The sequence below is a fragment of the Hypoxylon trugodes genome (genome assembly GCF_022578975.1).
Source record: "Hypoxylon trugodes strain CBS 135444 unplaced genomic scaffold F4822scaffold_11, whole genome shotgun sequence".
Classification (NCBI taxonomy): Eukaryota; Fungi; Ascomycota; class Sordariomycetes; order Xylariales; family Hypoxylaceae; genus Hypoxylon; species Hypoxylon trugodes.
Window position 1 is genome coordinate 1384804 of NW_026250026.1, and position 13176 is coordinate 1397979.

General features: G+C 46.9%; 5 protein-coding genes across 5 annotated transcripts; 2 read left to right on the forward strand and 3 right to left on the reverse strand.

The window, feature by feature from the left end:
- Positions 1-620: 620 nt before the first annotated feature.
- F4822DRAFT_82752 (MFS general substrate transporter) lies at positions 621-2431 on the reverse strand. Its single transcript, XM_051464040.1, has 2 exons — positions 1903-2431; positions 621-1849 (listed from the first exon to the last, which is right to left on the reverse strand). Exons 1-2 carry the CDS (start codon positions 2081-2083, stop codon positions 696-698), a joined length of 1335 nt encoding a protein of 444 aa, XP_051309386.1. The 5' UTR covers positions 2084-2431; the 3' UTR covers positions 621-695.
- F4822DRAFT_82745 (uncharacterized protein) lies at positions 2381-3647 on the reverse strand. The gene is made up of 3 exons (XM_051464039.1): positions 3374-3647; positions 2816-3307; positions 2381-2761 (listed from the first exon to the last, which is right to left on the reverse strand). The coding sequence occupies exons 1-3, from the start codon at positions 3480-3482 to the stop codon at positions 2679-2681; spliced, it is 684 nt and encodes a 227-aa protein (XP_051309387.1). The 5' UTR covers positions 3483-3647; the 3' UTR covers positions 2381-2678.
- Positions 3648-4692: 1045 nt separating this feature from the next.
- F4822DRAFT_82775 (uncharacterized protein) lies at positions 4693-7175 on the forward strand. The gene is made up of 3 exons (XM_051464041.1): positions 4693-5842; positions 5897-6442; positions 6498-7175. Exons 1-3 carry the CDS (start codon positions 4930-4932, stop codon positions 6761-6763), a joined length of 1725 nt encoding a protein of 574 aa, XP_051309388.1. The 5' UTR covers positions 4693-4929; the 3' UTR covers positions 6764-7175.
- A 532-nt stretch (positions 7176-7707) lies between these two features.
- F4822DRAFT_440623 (uncharacterized protein) lies at positions 7708-8303 on the reverse strand (the record flags this gene model as incomplete). Its single annotated transcript, XM_051462769.1, has 2 exons — positions 7708-8164; positions 8217-8303. 2 exons carry the CDS (start codon positions 8301-8303, stop codon positions 7832-7834), a joined length of 420 nt encoding a protein of 139 aa, XP_051309389.1. The 3' UTR covers positions 7708-7831.
- A 2418-nt stretch (positions 8304-10721) lies between these two features.
- F4822DRAFT_434730 (uncharacterized protein) lies at positions 10722-13062 on the forward strand (the record flags this gene model as incomplete). The annotated part of the gene is made up of 4 exons (XM_051462059.1): positions 10722-11020; positions 11070-11365; positions 11452-11491; positions 11784-13062. 4 exons carry the CDS (start codon positions 10722-10724, stop codon positions 13060-13062), a joined length of 1914 nt encoding a protein of 637 aa, XP_051309390.1.
- Positions 13063-13176: the final 114 nt, after the last annotated feature.

The window sequence follows — 13176 nt, forward strand, 5'->3', positions numbered from 1 at the left end:
TGTATCGGGTGATGATGTAGCTACCCTCGAAGATACGCTAGTCCATGACGTCAGTGGTAGACGCCGGAGTCAAGCGATGATAGCGGGTGTAACGGTGCTAAGCTACTAGCGTTTCTAGCGTAGTATTTCCCCGTCCGTTTTTAATGAAAGTGTGGGCACCAATCAACGTCTACCGTTTGCTAAGATATAGTGATGTTGTCCCCTCTATTCGATGCCTGTGAACCCCACTAAACTGTCTAGATACATTTGAATCTGTTGTAACCATACCCATAAAAGACGTTAGATCGCCGATGATTACCTGATTCCTATTAAGCTTATCATGTAAGTGTTTGGTGCTAATTACGATAGGATCGGTATTTGTCCCGTTAGAGAGAAACGTTAATTACTTAGAGATTAGATGGGATTGTCTTCGATGGCGTCTGGCGCGGATCGATTTACCGGGGAACAAGCTCAATACTTCTCATTTATGGATGGGCTGATCGACATTTTCAATCCCCACGAAATGGACTCCATCAAGGTCTAGACTCAAGACTATACTACTGTTGAATTTACATGCAGTTTGCAGTTTGCAACTCTGTATAGTCTTACGACTTGAATGGGCCGAGTTCCGTTCGAGTATCAGTCTGCATCATGCCGTGAAATAACTATTGCAATCTATATACTCTCCAACTAATATGTCGTACTTATTGAACTGGTTACAATCTAATTAGATGTTTGCAACTGTGCCACATACCTATGATCAACGCAGCAAGAACTGCTGATGAACTTGTTAGTATTACCACCCCACCATATTTCCCAGCTCCAAACTGCGCACGGTCCGTTGACGAAGTAATCAAAGCGGCACTAACAGGACCAACGATTATACCCCCAATACCTTGAAGAAACACGAATATAGAGTATGTCGAAAAGACAGTAGCCGGGTCATCACTAACAGCCCGGCCCATCGCAACACGCATCGTGCCAAAGCCAAAGCCGAAGAAACCGTATATCAGACTGAACACAGCTAAAAGCCCCATAGATTTCGACAACCCCCAAAGCGTAGACGAAGCCAATGCTGTCGCGATACAACATATGATCGCGAGAAAGCTGACTGGTAGGTTCTTGTCGGATATATATCCAAAAGCGAATTGACCAAGGACCTGCGCAATAGCCATAAGAGCTAGGAGTAAAGCTCCATTAATCGGTGATAGACCCAGGAATGTCGCATAAGACGGCAAAAACACAACCGGGAAGAAAAACCCCAGTCCCTGGACCAGAATCGCCAACCCGTATATCCAGAACAGCGGGCGTGTGATAAAAGCCCAATCTGCTCTTGCCAGAGTAGCGCGTTCAGATGGTGGTAGTCTGGGTTTAAGTAACGGAATCAATGGCGCGGTAAGAATAGCTAACGCGACTGCGTATGCGCGGAGTGTGATTCTATATCCGTACTTCTGCAACAACGCCTCGATCACGAAAGGCATAAACGTGCTAGTCACCCCAGAAGACGCGGATATAAGACCAAACGCCATGCCCTTTCGCGCGACCCACCACTCATTAATCATGTTCACAATCGGGTACGTAAACGTTACGAACCCGAGACCGTACATAATCCCCTGGGTACCAATCAATCCACCAACTGAGGTCGTGAAAGACGCGCCTAGTAGCCCGAATATGCACAGTGGCCATCCGACCCAGATTTGCTGCCGCTGGTACTTAGAGAAGCGCTTTGTGAAGACTGCGGAGAAGGGGGCGCCGAGACAGGGTATGCCTTGTGCTAAGGTGCCGATGAGTGCAATGTTGGCGCTGTCGGATCGGAATTCGGGGAGTGTGGAGTAGTAGTTTTGGAAGACGCCGAAACACATCGGGAAACCTGCGCAATTAGTCCCATCGCCAGAGTAGTGGTGAGTGAGTGACAGTACGAACCCCAGAATAACGCTTCAAAGACCAATGCCGCAATTAATACAACCCAAGCATCTCGTCCCCGATCAACGGGTTTCAATTCTTGTGATGGTCCCCTTTCCGGGCCAACATCGTCGTTGTTTCGATTTAGCGATAGCTCTTCTAGCTCTATAGGGGATGTTTGGCTTTCCGCGGCGCTATGCATTTTCGGTCGCAGGTTTGATTACCTAGGTGATACCGAAATATCCCTCGTAGTTGATTTATGGATTGATAAAACATGTTATCTCAATTGAAAGGATATAGAAGCGACTTGGTATACTTATGGGTATACATCTCCGATATAGGAGTTTGGTGGGTATGTTCCCGTAAATCGTCAAGTTTAAATGGCTACGCAAGGGCGTAAAAGGCAACCTTCCCCGGCCGGCTTCGTGATATTATATGTCGACGCCGATCCTATCCGGGGCTTGGCTAGAAAATCATTTGTTGCGACCACTCAATAAAATTTAGCTTCTAGTCGTGTACGTATAATTAATATGATTTTATGAATGAGATGGTCGCACTCATATATTGGTTTAAATAAATTTGAATAAATAGAATAAAATTATTTCTTCCAACTCTATATCTCAACAATTCTGAGGCCAATCTTCAAGCACACCTAGGTAGGATTAACGGGTTTTGCAAAGTGCGAAGAGAACCAGTCTAGCGCTATTATGCCGCCAAAGTCCACGGCGAAGACTAAGGTGCGGCTTAGGTGACCCGCATCGACCCACGGACAGGAGGCTATATTGAAGACTGGGCGCTTATTTCTTCAGAAGAGACACACTCCTCTTCATGGCACGTGCAAGGTTTCGGCGCGCGTTGTCAGCGGAAGTCGTGTTCGCCACTGCATACCAAGTCAGTCACTAATCCATCATCTGGGGCATGGAATTCAACATACTCTGAACAGGGACAACACCACCAAATGGTCCGGCCCTGGCTCCATTCTGGCAGCGTACTAGGCATGCATTATCCTGTCCTGCAACGGTACCAGTACACTCCTGATCCGCGGGAATCGCCGCCGTCAGCGGGAAATCCGTCTCGTTACCATCCCGATCTCTCGAGTCATCACCGGGAGGCGACTGCGTAACATCAATATCATCCCAATCGGCTCCCGTGCCGTCGGCATTAATCATGCAAGTGTAGGGCCCGGCCCCATCGGCGTTCACCTGATGCAGTGTCATTTTCAGCGATCCGTTTGGGGTTATTTGCGGGAGCTGGTCCCCGGTTTCTGCCATGATGGCTTGGGTTCCAGACTCGAGGTCGTTGTCGCCGTCCCCGATGGTTTCGCCAAAGGTGTCGGCCTGAGCACCTCGGAAGCGGGTGCTGTCTTGCTGGAATGGGTTGCGGCGGGTTCCATCGCGGGGAGTCGAGGAGTCGACACCGAGGGCCACTGTAGGTTGGGTAAGTTAGCCTGGTATTATGTGAGTGAGTTTGATGGTGGTGGGGAGTGACATACTGCCAGTCCCACCAGCATCACCGGTGGCGTCGGTGATGACGCCGTGGCTTGCGACTAGCTGCGCAGTAGCGATGAGGCCGAGAGTGATGAATGCGGTGAAAGAAGGCATTTTTGGACACGGAAACTGATGTTGAAGGTCTAGGATTAAAATATTAAAAAGTCCTGACCGGCAGGGAGAAATTGTTAAGTGGAATGAAAGACTGGAGAAGCTGAGAGAACTGATGATCCGATGATGAGAATAGAAACACAACTACTCTTCGGCGCAAACGAGCCTTCTTATAGAAAATTCCATCAAAGAAGATTCTCAAGTCTTTCACCTCTGCTCATGCCATCTTCTCTTCTCCCTCCAGCTCAGGGGCTATGTCAGCTCGCCCGAGCCGTGTTTCCGCAAGGGACGTTTTCCGTGCTACCTATCGCAACTTGACCCGAGAAACAACATCTAGACCATTCCTAATCCAGCCATAATGAAGCCCGGGACCCTCATACGAGACTCACGACGGGAGAGTTGTGGTCGATTTTGGTACGAATTTGCATGTTTACCCCGCGTTGTGGCTGTGAACTCGAGTTTGCACGGCGACGATAGAGCCGGATAAGGTATTTGACACCTAGATGGAGAGCCAATCGCATTCAAGTATTCAAATAAGCTCGCGATTCGCATAGTTCCGGATCTACCATTGCAGATTGGGTCGTGCAGATTCGTTTCGAGTCCTGGTCTCCATGTTCGAAACGGGTAGTAAGCAATTATAATTCGCTACATTTACCTCTTTAAGGGATAGGTTGCCTAGTAAGTCTTATACACAAGGGGGTAATATTGGGAGATGCAAATCTGAATTCATAAGGTTATTGGTATTGGTAACTAAAAGTTTTCGTATTGCTATCGAAAGAAGTTGAGTTGCGAGGACCATGGGTGATCCGGAGACCTAGACGACACACAGACGAATCTTGGCGGTTTCGTTCGGTGCGGTGCCGAATGTCTTCCGGGCTCATTTAGTCAATTGTTGTGTTGCTTCTTCGATAAAACATCATTCAAAAGTTTACTAGCATGTCTTGAGCATTTTTACTCCGTGGTTTGGAGCGCTCGAGTGTTGATTGGTTTCGGTGTAGTGTTTAGAAGTGTTTATGTAAAAGGAAGAAAGCTTAGGTGAAGTGCTGCCGAGCCGTTTGAAAGTGGCCTACCTCTTGTGCTGGCGAACCAATCGGATACTTTGCTTGGGGAAATGTGGAGATCTAGATCGGGCAGCCTAGAGCAGCTGGCATTCATCTGGCGGGCCTGCTTCTAGTTTGCCTTTAACCCCACCTACGGAATTTTCATTGGTTTGCAGCTTGAGCATCGTACCTACCAAGAGCCTTGAGATGAAGAAGCTTGAACAAACTTGAATACCAGCGCCTTCCGATGTTAGCGAGCGATGGTCTAATTTAAACTTCTTCACCTTCCTAGGTACGAAAAATAATAAGATTGTTATCCAACAATTACTCAAATGGATAATCCCACCTGAAATCCATTCCGGCCACAATCCACAATCATCACTGCCCGATTTTGACTCATACCAAAGTCGATGCGTCCTCTCCTTCGTCCAACGCAACACTTCACCCTGAAATTGCTCACCAGAACATCTTCCCGTACCACTTTTGTTTTCCCCATGGTGAAGAGGAAATCAGATACACTAGGTGATAACTCTAGTATTCAACGTCCTTCCCAAATTAGGAAGATGGCAACTCAACCAGCTACCACTACTATTGAGCTCACACCCAGGGAATCCCAATTAAAGGACTTACTTTCAGATGCTGCAAAGTTCATAGATGGCACCGGTAAAGTCCAGGAGCCCATTGTCTTACGTTGGGCAGGTGGGTGGGTTCGCGATAAGCTCTTAGGGGTCGGGTCACACGATATTGATACGGCTATCAATGTCATGACCGGCGAGACTTTCGCAATAAATCTATGTCAACTTTGCGAACAGCCCGACACAATCAAGAAACATGCCATTACGGAATCAGATATTGGCAACATCCATAAAATTGCACGAAATCCGGAAAAATCCAAGCATCTCGAAACTACGACCATAAAGCTATTCGGGTATGATGTTGATTTCGTCAATCTCCGAAAGGAGACATACTCCGAAGATAGCCGCAATCCCCAAATGGAATTCGGGACCGCGGAGGAAGATGCATTGCGAAGAGATGCTACTGTCAATGCGCTTTTCTACAACCTCAACACTGGCAAAGTTGAAGATTTCACAACTGGTTTGATAGATATGAAGTCGAAATTGATTAGGACCCCATTGGAGCCATTCCAAACCTTCATGGATGATCCCCTTCGTGTCCTCAGATTAGTCAGGTTTGCAAGTCGCCTGGAATTTACTATTGATTCAGCCGTCGAAAAAGTCATGGGAGACCACCAGGTCCTTGACGCTCTTCGACTAAAGATCAGTCGCGAAAGGGTCGGTGTTGAAGTGGAGAAAATGCTCAAGGGTGTGTACAGAACCGAAAAGAAATTTGGTGGCTGAGACTAATGAGGCAACATAGGTAATCATCCTCGCAGATCATTAGAGTACATCGACAGACTCGGGCTCTACCATACAATTTTCACGGATCCGTCAAGTGCAGATCTACCAACCCCAGATATCTCAAATTGGAACCTTGCATATGAACTTCTCGACTACCTACGCCAAAGCAAAACCCCTGGCTCCATTTACGACGTACTTGTGCGATCAGAAGAGGCTGCCTATTATGCGTGGGTTTTAGCGGCGCTTTGTCCTTGGGAAAGCGTCGAACCGCTCCCCACTGCGCGCCCAGCTAAGGGCAAGCCACCCCCTCCTTTCGCAACGCGAGCCGCGCGAGAAGGTATTAAAGCAAATAACAAGTTGTGCGACCTCACAACTGCCGCGCACAATAACAAGAAAGAAATCACTGTTATTGTAAGAGCTATCGAGGAAAGCGCACCTTATACCAAAGAAAGAGACACGCTTGGGATGGCGATCCGCCGCTGGGATTCGAAAGCCGGCCACTGGCGAGTGCAAGTTTTATATGCTCTTCTGACTGAGGCTACAAAGGCTCTAGCTACAGGCTCAGGTAAGACGCCACATGCTACCCTTAAACTTCGCATGACACGCTGACAATAATGAAGTGAGCAAAGATGAATTTCTACGCCCATGGCAATCCTGCTTAGACCATCTACAAGAATTAGGTGCCATGGACGCTCCTTCTCTCAAACGAATAATAGACGGGACCCAGCTTGCCAAGGCCCTAGGGGTCAAGCCAGGCAAATGGATGGCTGAAGCATTGGAAGTTTGCGTCGCATGGCAGTTGCGTAATCCGGATGTCACGGATCCGGCGGGCGCCATCGAGGAGGTTCGCAATAGAAGGGCAGAATTAAAAATACCAGAGAAATGATGGACGAATGAAGATTAATGATACCCATAGACCAAGCCTGCCTGAATAACTTCTCAATGACTCACTGATAAAAATTGTAGGTGACGAGAAATTTCGCGACCCCTGAGTTTTTACTGCAGTACGACTTACCTAATCCTAGCCATGCATAACGAATATTATACCTCTACCGATAAAAAATTTATCTTGGAAATACATGCACGTCATCCTCTATTATTAATAGCTGTAATTCGGGTGGGAACAAGCATATCTCTGCAAGAACTGGTCTTCCCCCTTGTCTCGGTGCTTAATACGCCGACATATTGGCCAATTCACTAACACCGCGAATAGTTAAGTCACCTACAGCGTTTTACCAAGAGAAATCCCTCTCAAATATTGCCAGACAGCAGACGTGAAGCTTCGAATCGCACCAATGTCAACTGATCTTTAGCGGCTCGTGCCATATATACTAGAGGATTCGTCGCGATACCCATATTATTAAACCAGAAGCCGATATAAGCGCAGAGACATAAAATCCACCCAAGCTGAACTCAAGAAGCGGTGAAGAAACTCGTTTATGGTATCCGCTTTATACTAGAATCTACGCCTCATGTGATTCTCGTTGATTCTAGAATAAAGTTCCAAGGATCGATTCCCATATCGAGGCTTACAGTCCAACCCAAGAGGCTATATTTTTTTCATATGGTTGCAGCTATTTCCCTACCAATTCTTCCCGTACATCATATGGCATATGAAGCCCCTCAAGGGGGTCAAGCGGTTAATTTAGAAGTTGCTGGGAACCCGAAGCCAGCCCCTTAAGCGCTCAAAAGGGGTATTGATGTTGAAGTCAAATCTTGAAGAATTTTTTATTTCCACAAGGATCTACCAACGAAATCAAATCTGTAACACGCTTGCTTTTTAATGACAAAAACCCCGTAAATCTCGATCTATTGGCCTTTTCTTGAACCATACCTTCTATCGCTCTATTTTATCCCAGTTACCTAGCCGTATGCCTACCCATCTAGAACCCCCATCTCTATCTCGCGGTGTATTTCTTCCCATAAACCCTAGGGCGCCTTCATCCCGTAAACTTCAATCATCTCTCGTCGGTGTATTCAACGTATCCTCAAGCTCCTTGCCTCTAGATTGAAGCAGTACACTAGAATGTGCGAGGAGTGTGTCTCGGAACCCTTCCACATCTGTTCTTGTCTCGTCGAGGAGCTCTCCATCAGCAACTAGCCCTTTCAGTTGATTCAAAAACGGCTCCCATGAGTATTCTTCTATATCATCGCCTCTGTCTGCAACTTTCTGTTGAGCTTCGAGTCCGTCGATGAGTGTTTGGTTGGCTTCTTCCACTTGTTGTTTGTAGTCTTCGTCGTCTTTTGACATGGTACCTAGGTACACTTTGACACTAAACCCAGTAGACTAGGCTTATTTTCAACGATAAAGGAGTAAAATAAACTTGACCAAGTATAACTGCTAAATGAACGAGTAATTGGGCAAACACAATATTTCTATGGGAGATGCCCCCGGTAGTGTTCTTGAGGATTGCTATGGCATACATGGGCAACATATATACCTAGGTACGTACATCAAAGCACCCAGCTCGCATTAATAGCTCAAGATTAGCTGCGGAAGCTGTGCTCTGCAGGTGATCGGCAGGGCATATGCGTAACGTGGCGATCCCGCTGATATCAGCGGCTAGGAAGACATAGATTTGTGGATGGACCGGGTAGGTAGATGTATGAAGCTACTAATTTTTATCGTGATAGCCCAATATCCCGGTTCTAACCCAAGCAAACCACATATGTATACCGCGAAATTATCCCATAGGTGAACAGATATATCAAAGGCCCCAATTTTTACGATTGGTGTCGGAAAGACATGCCTAGCTGAGGACCTTCTAACATCACCCCGTGATTCACTGATTGGTCGCCCGGCCTTGTCGAATTTACGCTGCATGATGCATTCTGACTTGGCTTATAATTATAAGCTGCCCAAGTGTTCCGAGAGGCCTGGTATTAAAAAGCTGAATTTGCCACAGGATACCCAAATACTTGGGTAGAGGTAAGCACGTAAAGGTGGCTGCCTGTAAAGAAAATCCCACGGAGAAGAAATTTGTATAAGTAATATCAATGCGCCTAAGACGGGATTTCTACAAATTAAAGCGGTGAATTATGTTCTGCACAGTGAACCTGGATACAAAAGACATTAATTCGCTTTCTTATATCCTGATTAAGTCGGAGAAAATGCGCGGGATTTCGATAGCCCCTGCTCTCATGTGGAACGATGACAACGAGGTTCATATAACATCTGTTTATTTGTAGAAACTTACCGAATAGTCGACATATCTTAATGCCACGAAGACGACATGAGTGGATTTTGCTTCTTGATTAAAGCATGATCTGATCCTCTCTACCAATCTTCTTATATAATTCACCACTCCTACCCACGCGCTCACCGGCATCAAAAGCAAACGTATATTTGACCTCCTGGCCGCGTTATTAATGATTGGCTACTAGTCCGATACCTCTACGTAATAACATGGTCGGTGAAGTCGTGGCCAATGAAAATTACCTAGAGACTAATTGTTAGTGAGACTATCGACGTTTAAGGGTGCGCCACCTTTATGCCGTTGCTAATTTGATATGTCACCGAGGCGTTGTATAACCCATCGCCAGCCCTGGGCTATGTAATGGGATTTTTTATTAGATACTCGGGGTTGAACGTATGTATATAGCTTCTGAATCTGTTTTTTAGAGAACTGAGCGGGTCTAGATCTTGGAACATATGGGTCTTCATATATTCATAGATATTTAATAAAGGCAACGGCGAGGACAACAATCGAATAGGGGTAGCGACTCCCTACCCCTTTCACCGAGAGTAAATGTGGTGTTTCGGGAAGGCGCGGATGTGGCTGACTCCGGGAGGTATACGTATCCGGGGACCTGGGATCGGCCCCACTACCGACCGATTGTGGCTTGGGAGTGGCAAACCCCCTTTCCGGGGGCGTCTTTGGATCAAGATCATCCCAAATCCTACTGGGTGTTGGCTGCACACTTTCTAGATGCCTACATGACTGGCTTCCATTAAGGCAGAAGCCACCCAGATTTTCGCCATAACGTTTTGATTGGCTTATTGGAGCCCTACGCCCCAACACTGCCCCCTGATGTTACGTACCTACAGTAGGTAGGGAGTTTTCCTGCATATATATTTCACGACATGTCCTTGGGCAGTTCCTTTGGCGCTTCATCCTTTATCCTCTAGAATGAAGATTTGAAATAGCTTTATGGAATATTTAGGTATTAACGCAGCCGGAGTCGGAGCTTTAGGCCGGAAGGCGATTCATACATAGCTGAAGGGCGTAAAATTTAAAGCTGAAATGCGATGAAAGGGAGAAGATTGCCACTGGGTCAGCTCCCCTTGTGTGATTCTAGAACCAGATGTAGAATAATTCTAGAAACTGTCGATAGGCAGGTACTTGTGTAACTCGCGTACGCTATATCGGTATCTCATAGTGCTTGGCGGTTCTGGTATCACAATATTTCTCGGCGTGGGCTATCGATACGGTTTCATATATTACTTAGGACTAGACTCGACTCCTTGTATAACGTGGATGTGGCCCGAGTGAATATGACAATTCCAACCAGCTTAGAGAACACACGAGGGCGTGACGACTTCATACGCCCTGCCTGACGGGGAAGCCTATCAATACTCATTAGGATAACTGACTGGTTTGCCTCATATTCCTAGGCAAACGTTAGCGATAGCAATGATAAATTAGGTTATCGATTCGGGCCGCTGTGAGTCATGTCGTTTTCCTTCGTCGGTAGAACTGTAACACTATATAAATGCGTAAGCTTCCCCGTGCCTTATCTTATCTCTACGTAGTTTTCCTTTTAGTCTCTCATTTCTCTAGCCATCAAACCCGAACAACTAACAATAGACGCCTATTTGGCTAACTACAAGCCGTCTATTCAGAATGAGTGATCACCCCGCAAGAGATCCCCGACAAGGGGATAGTCAGCATGAACGGGGCCACACTGAAACACAGAAAGAATCGCGACGCCAGGTAACTACGCCAACATCCGCGGACCAACCACGGGTGACTTACGGCGGGAGTGGTTATAATCAGCCCGCTGATCAAGGTCGGACTAGCTCAGCCCATCTGCAAGAGAGAGATACCCAATCTCCTCGCCAGGATCCGGGCGACCAAGCCGACCAATCTTCTCAAGCCTGGAGTATGGGTGGACACTCATACCAGCATATTGGGCCGCTAAGGTGAATATAAATCGTTATAACCTGCATATTAGGAGCTAACAAGATGTAGCATCAGCGGGCCGGCTCAGCCGCAGACTCGTGTCGCTACTTGGGTCAGCTCTGTTAGGGCTGCTTCACCTATAGACCCGCATACCACAACGGCGAGCGATGTTGAAAGCCATTATAGTGGTCCGAGTAACCCGAGCAGGCAGCCCTCTCCCGATCGCCAAGATCTTCTGTATATCCTCCCGCCTGGTACGCAACTACCTGAGAGACTAGAGAGAGAAGAGCGCGAAAACCAAGTAGTTATCGTCGAGAACTCGAGAAGAAATCGTCGTAGGGAGGAACGTGAGGGTCGTCGTGATGGTAAGGGGAAGGAACGACGTCAATGGTGATGGACATGGTGATGTGGGCGATGCCCGACAAAGGGGCTAACCTGGTGTATTACGAAGTGAACAACGGCGCTGGATTTTTGGTCGAGCCAGGCTATAGGTAAGTCCTAGAGTTTTGACTTATGAAGATGAATTAATCGTCCAAGTTCATTTTGGACGAATTATCATCGAATTGACTGCCATCATAAAAAGTGGAGTGTATCGTAGAGCGAATATTCCCTAGGCAGCAACTGGACGCTAACACTAAATGGTTAGTTAAAACTGCCGCCTGGCTCAAAGGAAGACTAGTGTAATATCATAAAAGATATCAACTCACTCACCTAACAGTTTCCCTGTTTTCTTTTTTTATCTGATGGTAATCGACCATAAATATAATATAAAATGGTGCGCAGGGAGCTAAGACACGATTCTGGACGGGTTCTGTCAGCTCCCAATACTAGAATCCAAAAATCCAAAAGTCCCACTAACACCACAAATGATCGTCGTCTGCGCCATAATCCAACAGTCAATCACCAAGAGAAGAAAGAAACCTCAAAAGCGAAAACGAAGAAACCCTTACCATCATATCTCCAGCGAAACAAGGCGGACGCAGCTTCAGACCCGAATAGGAAAACATGGCTCTTTAAGTTTCCCCGAGAGCTGTTGCATCATATCTCATCATACCTCTCACCAGAATCCGCCATCTGCCTTACGCTGACCTGTAAGCTGGCGTTGCACACCTTGGGAACGTCATGGTGGGAAGATGAGGGGATTCGCAAACGCTGGTACGTTGACCCGACGACTATGTCGGTGCCACGAACGTTACTCATGGAACTTCTATGCCGCGATGCCGAAGAGCTTGGTTTAGAGTTTTGTAAGGCCTGCAACACACTACACCCGCCATTGAAAAGACCCAATGAGCATCGTCAAACTAAGTTGACCAAGTATTGCTGGGGCCAGGATGCGATTATCGATTACTTACCCCAGGGTAAAGATGGACTTGGCTATGGCCTCGTTTTCGATCATATTAAACAGGCTATGAGCACCGCCTCTCCTGACTCGAGTGTACCAATCGAACATCTTTCTGGCTCATTTCGGGTTCCACATCCCTACCTTAACTACAGCGTCTCATCTTCGGCCCGCCGTATTGAGGGTAATTTGGTGCTCCGCCACGAATACTGCTTTAGTCACTCCAGTAGAGCAGTTTTGAAGGCTACCGATATCCTGGACCTTCCATTCAGAATTTGCCCTCATCAGACCGTGATAGTGGAGCCACCACCGAAAAATCGTTATATTAGGAACTCAAATTCTAATGGCCCTCTTTTTACACACTCAATCGTGTCGGCTTTTCCTGTTTTAAGGAGAGCTGGAGTTCCGAAGCCTTGCGTATTTCGGAAATCGACGCCACTCGAGAGGCAGATGATGTTTTCTGCTGATAATGGAGAAGACGTCATTTTCAAATGCCGGTCTTGTGCTACGAAGTGGAAAGTCGAATATTTAAGGGGCAGTGATGGAGAGGGGCGGGCAGAGATTAGAATTGCAGTATATCATTGTTTTTTCAAAGAGTTGTACTCCGCAGCTAGATGTTGGCCCTGGCTCGTGAGGCGTGAGGGTGAACTATTAGGTGAGGGTAAGAGAAATAGCGAATACTGGAGCCAAGGAAGATCATATTCTGATTTCAAGATCGACTGACTTGTGGTATGGGGAAGCCCCTAGTTAGAAATTAGAATTATCGATGCCGCTCGGATAACCCACCCGCGGCTGTCGGACATGATTGGCTATGGGGAGGTCGCACGAGAAAACCTT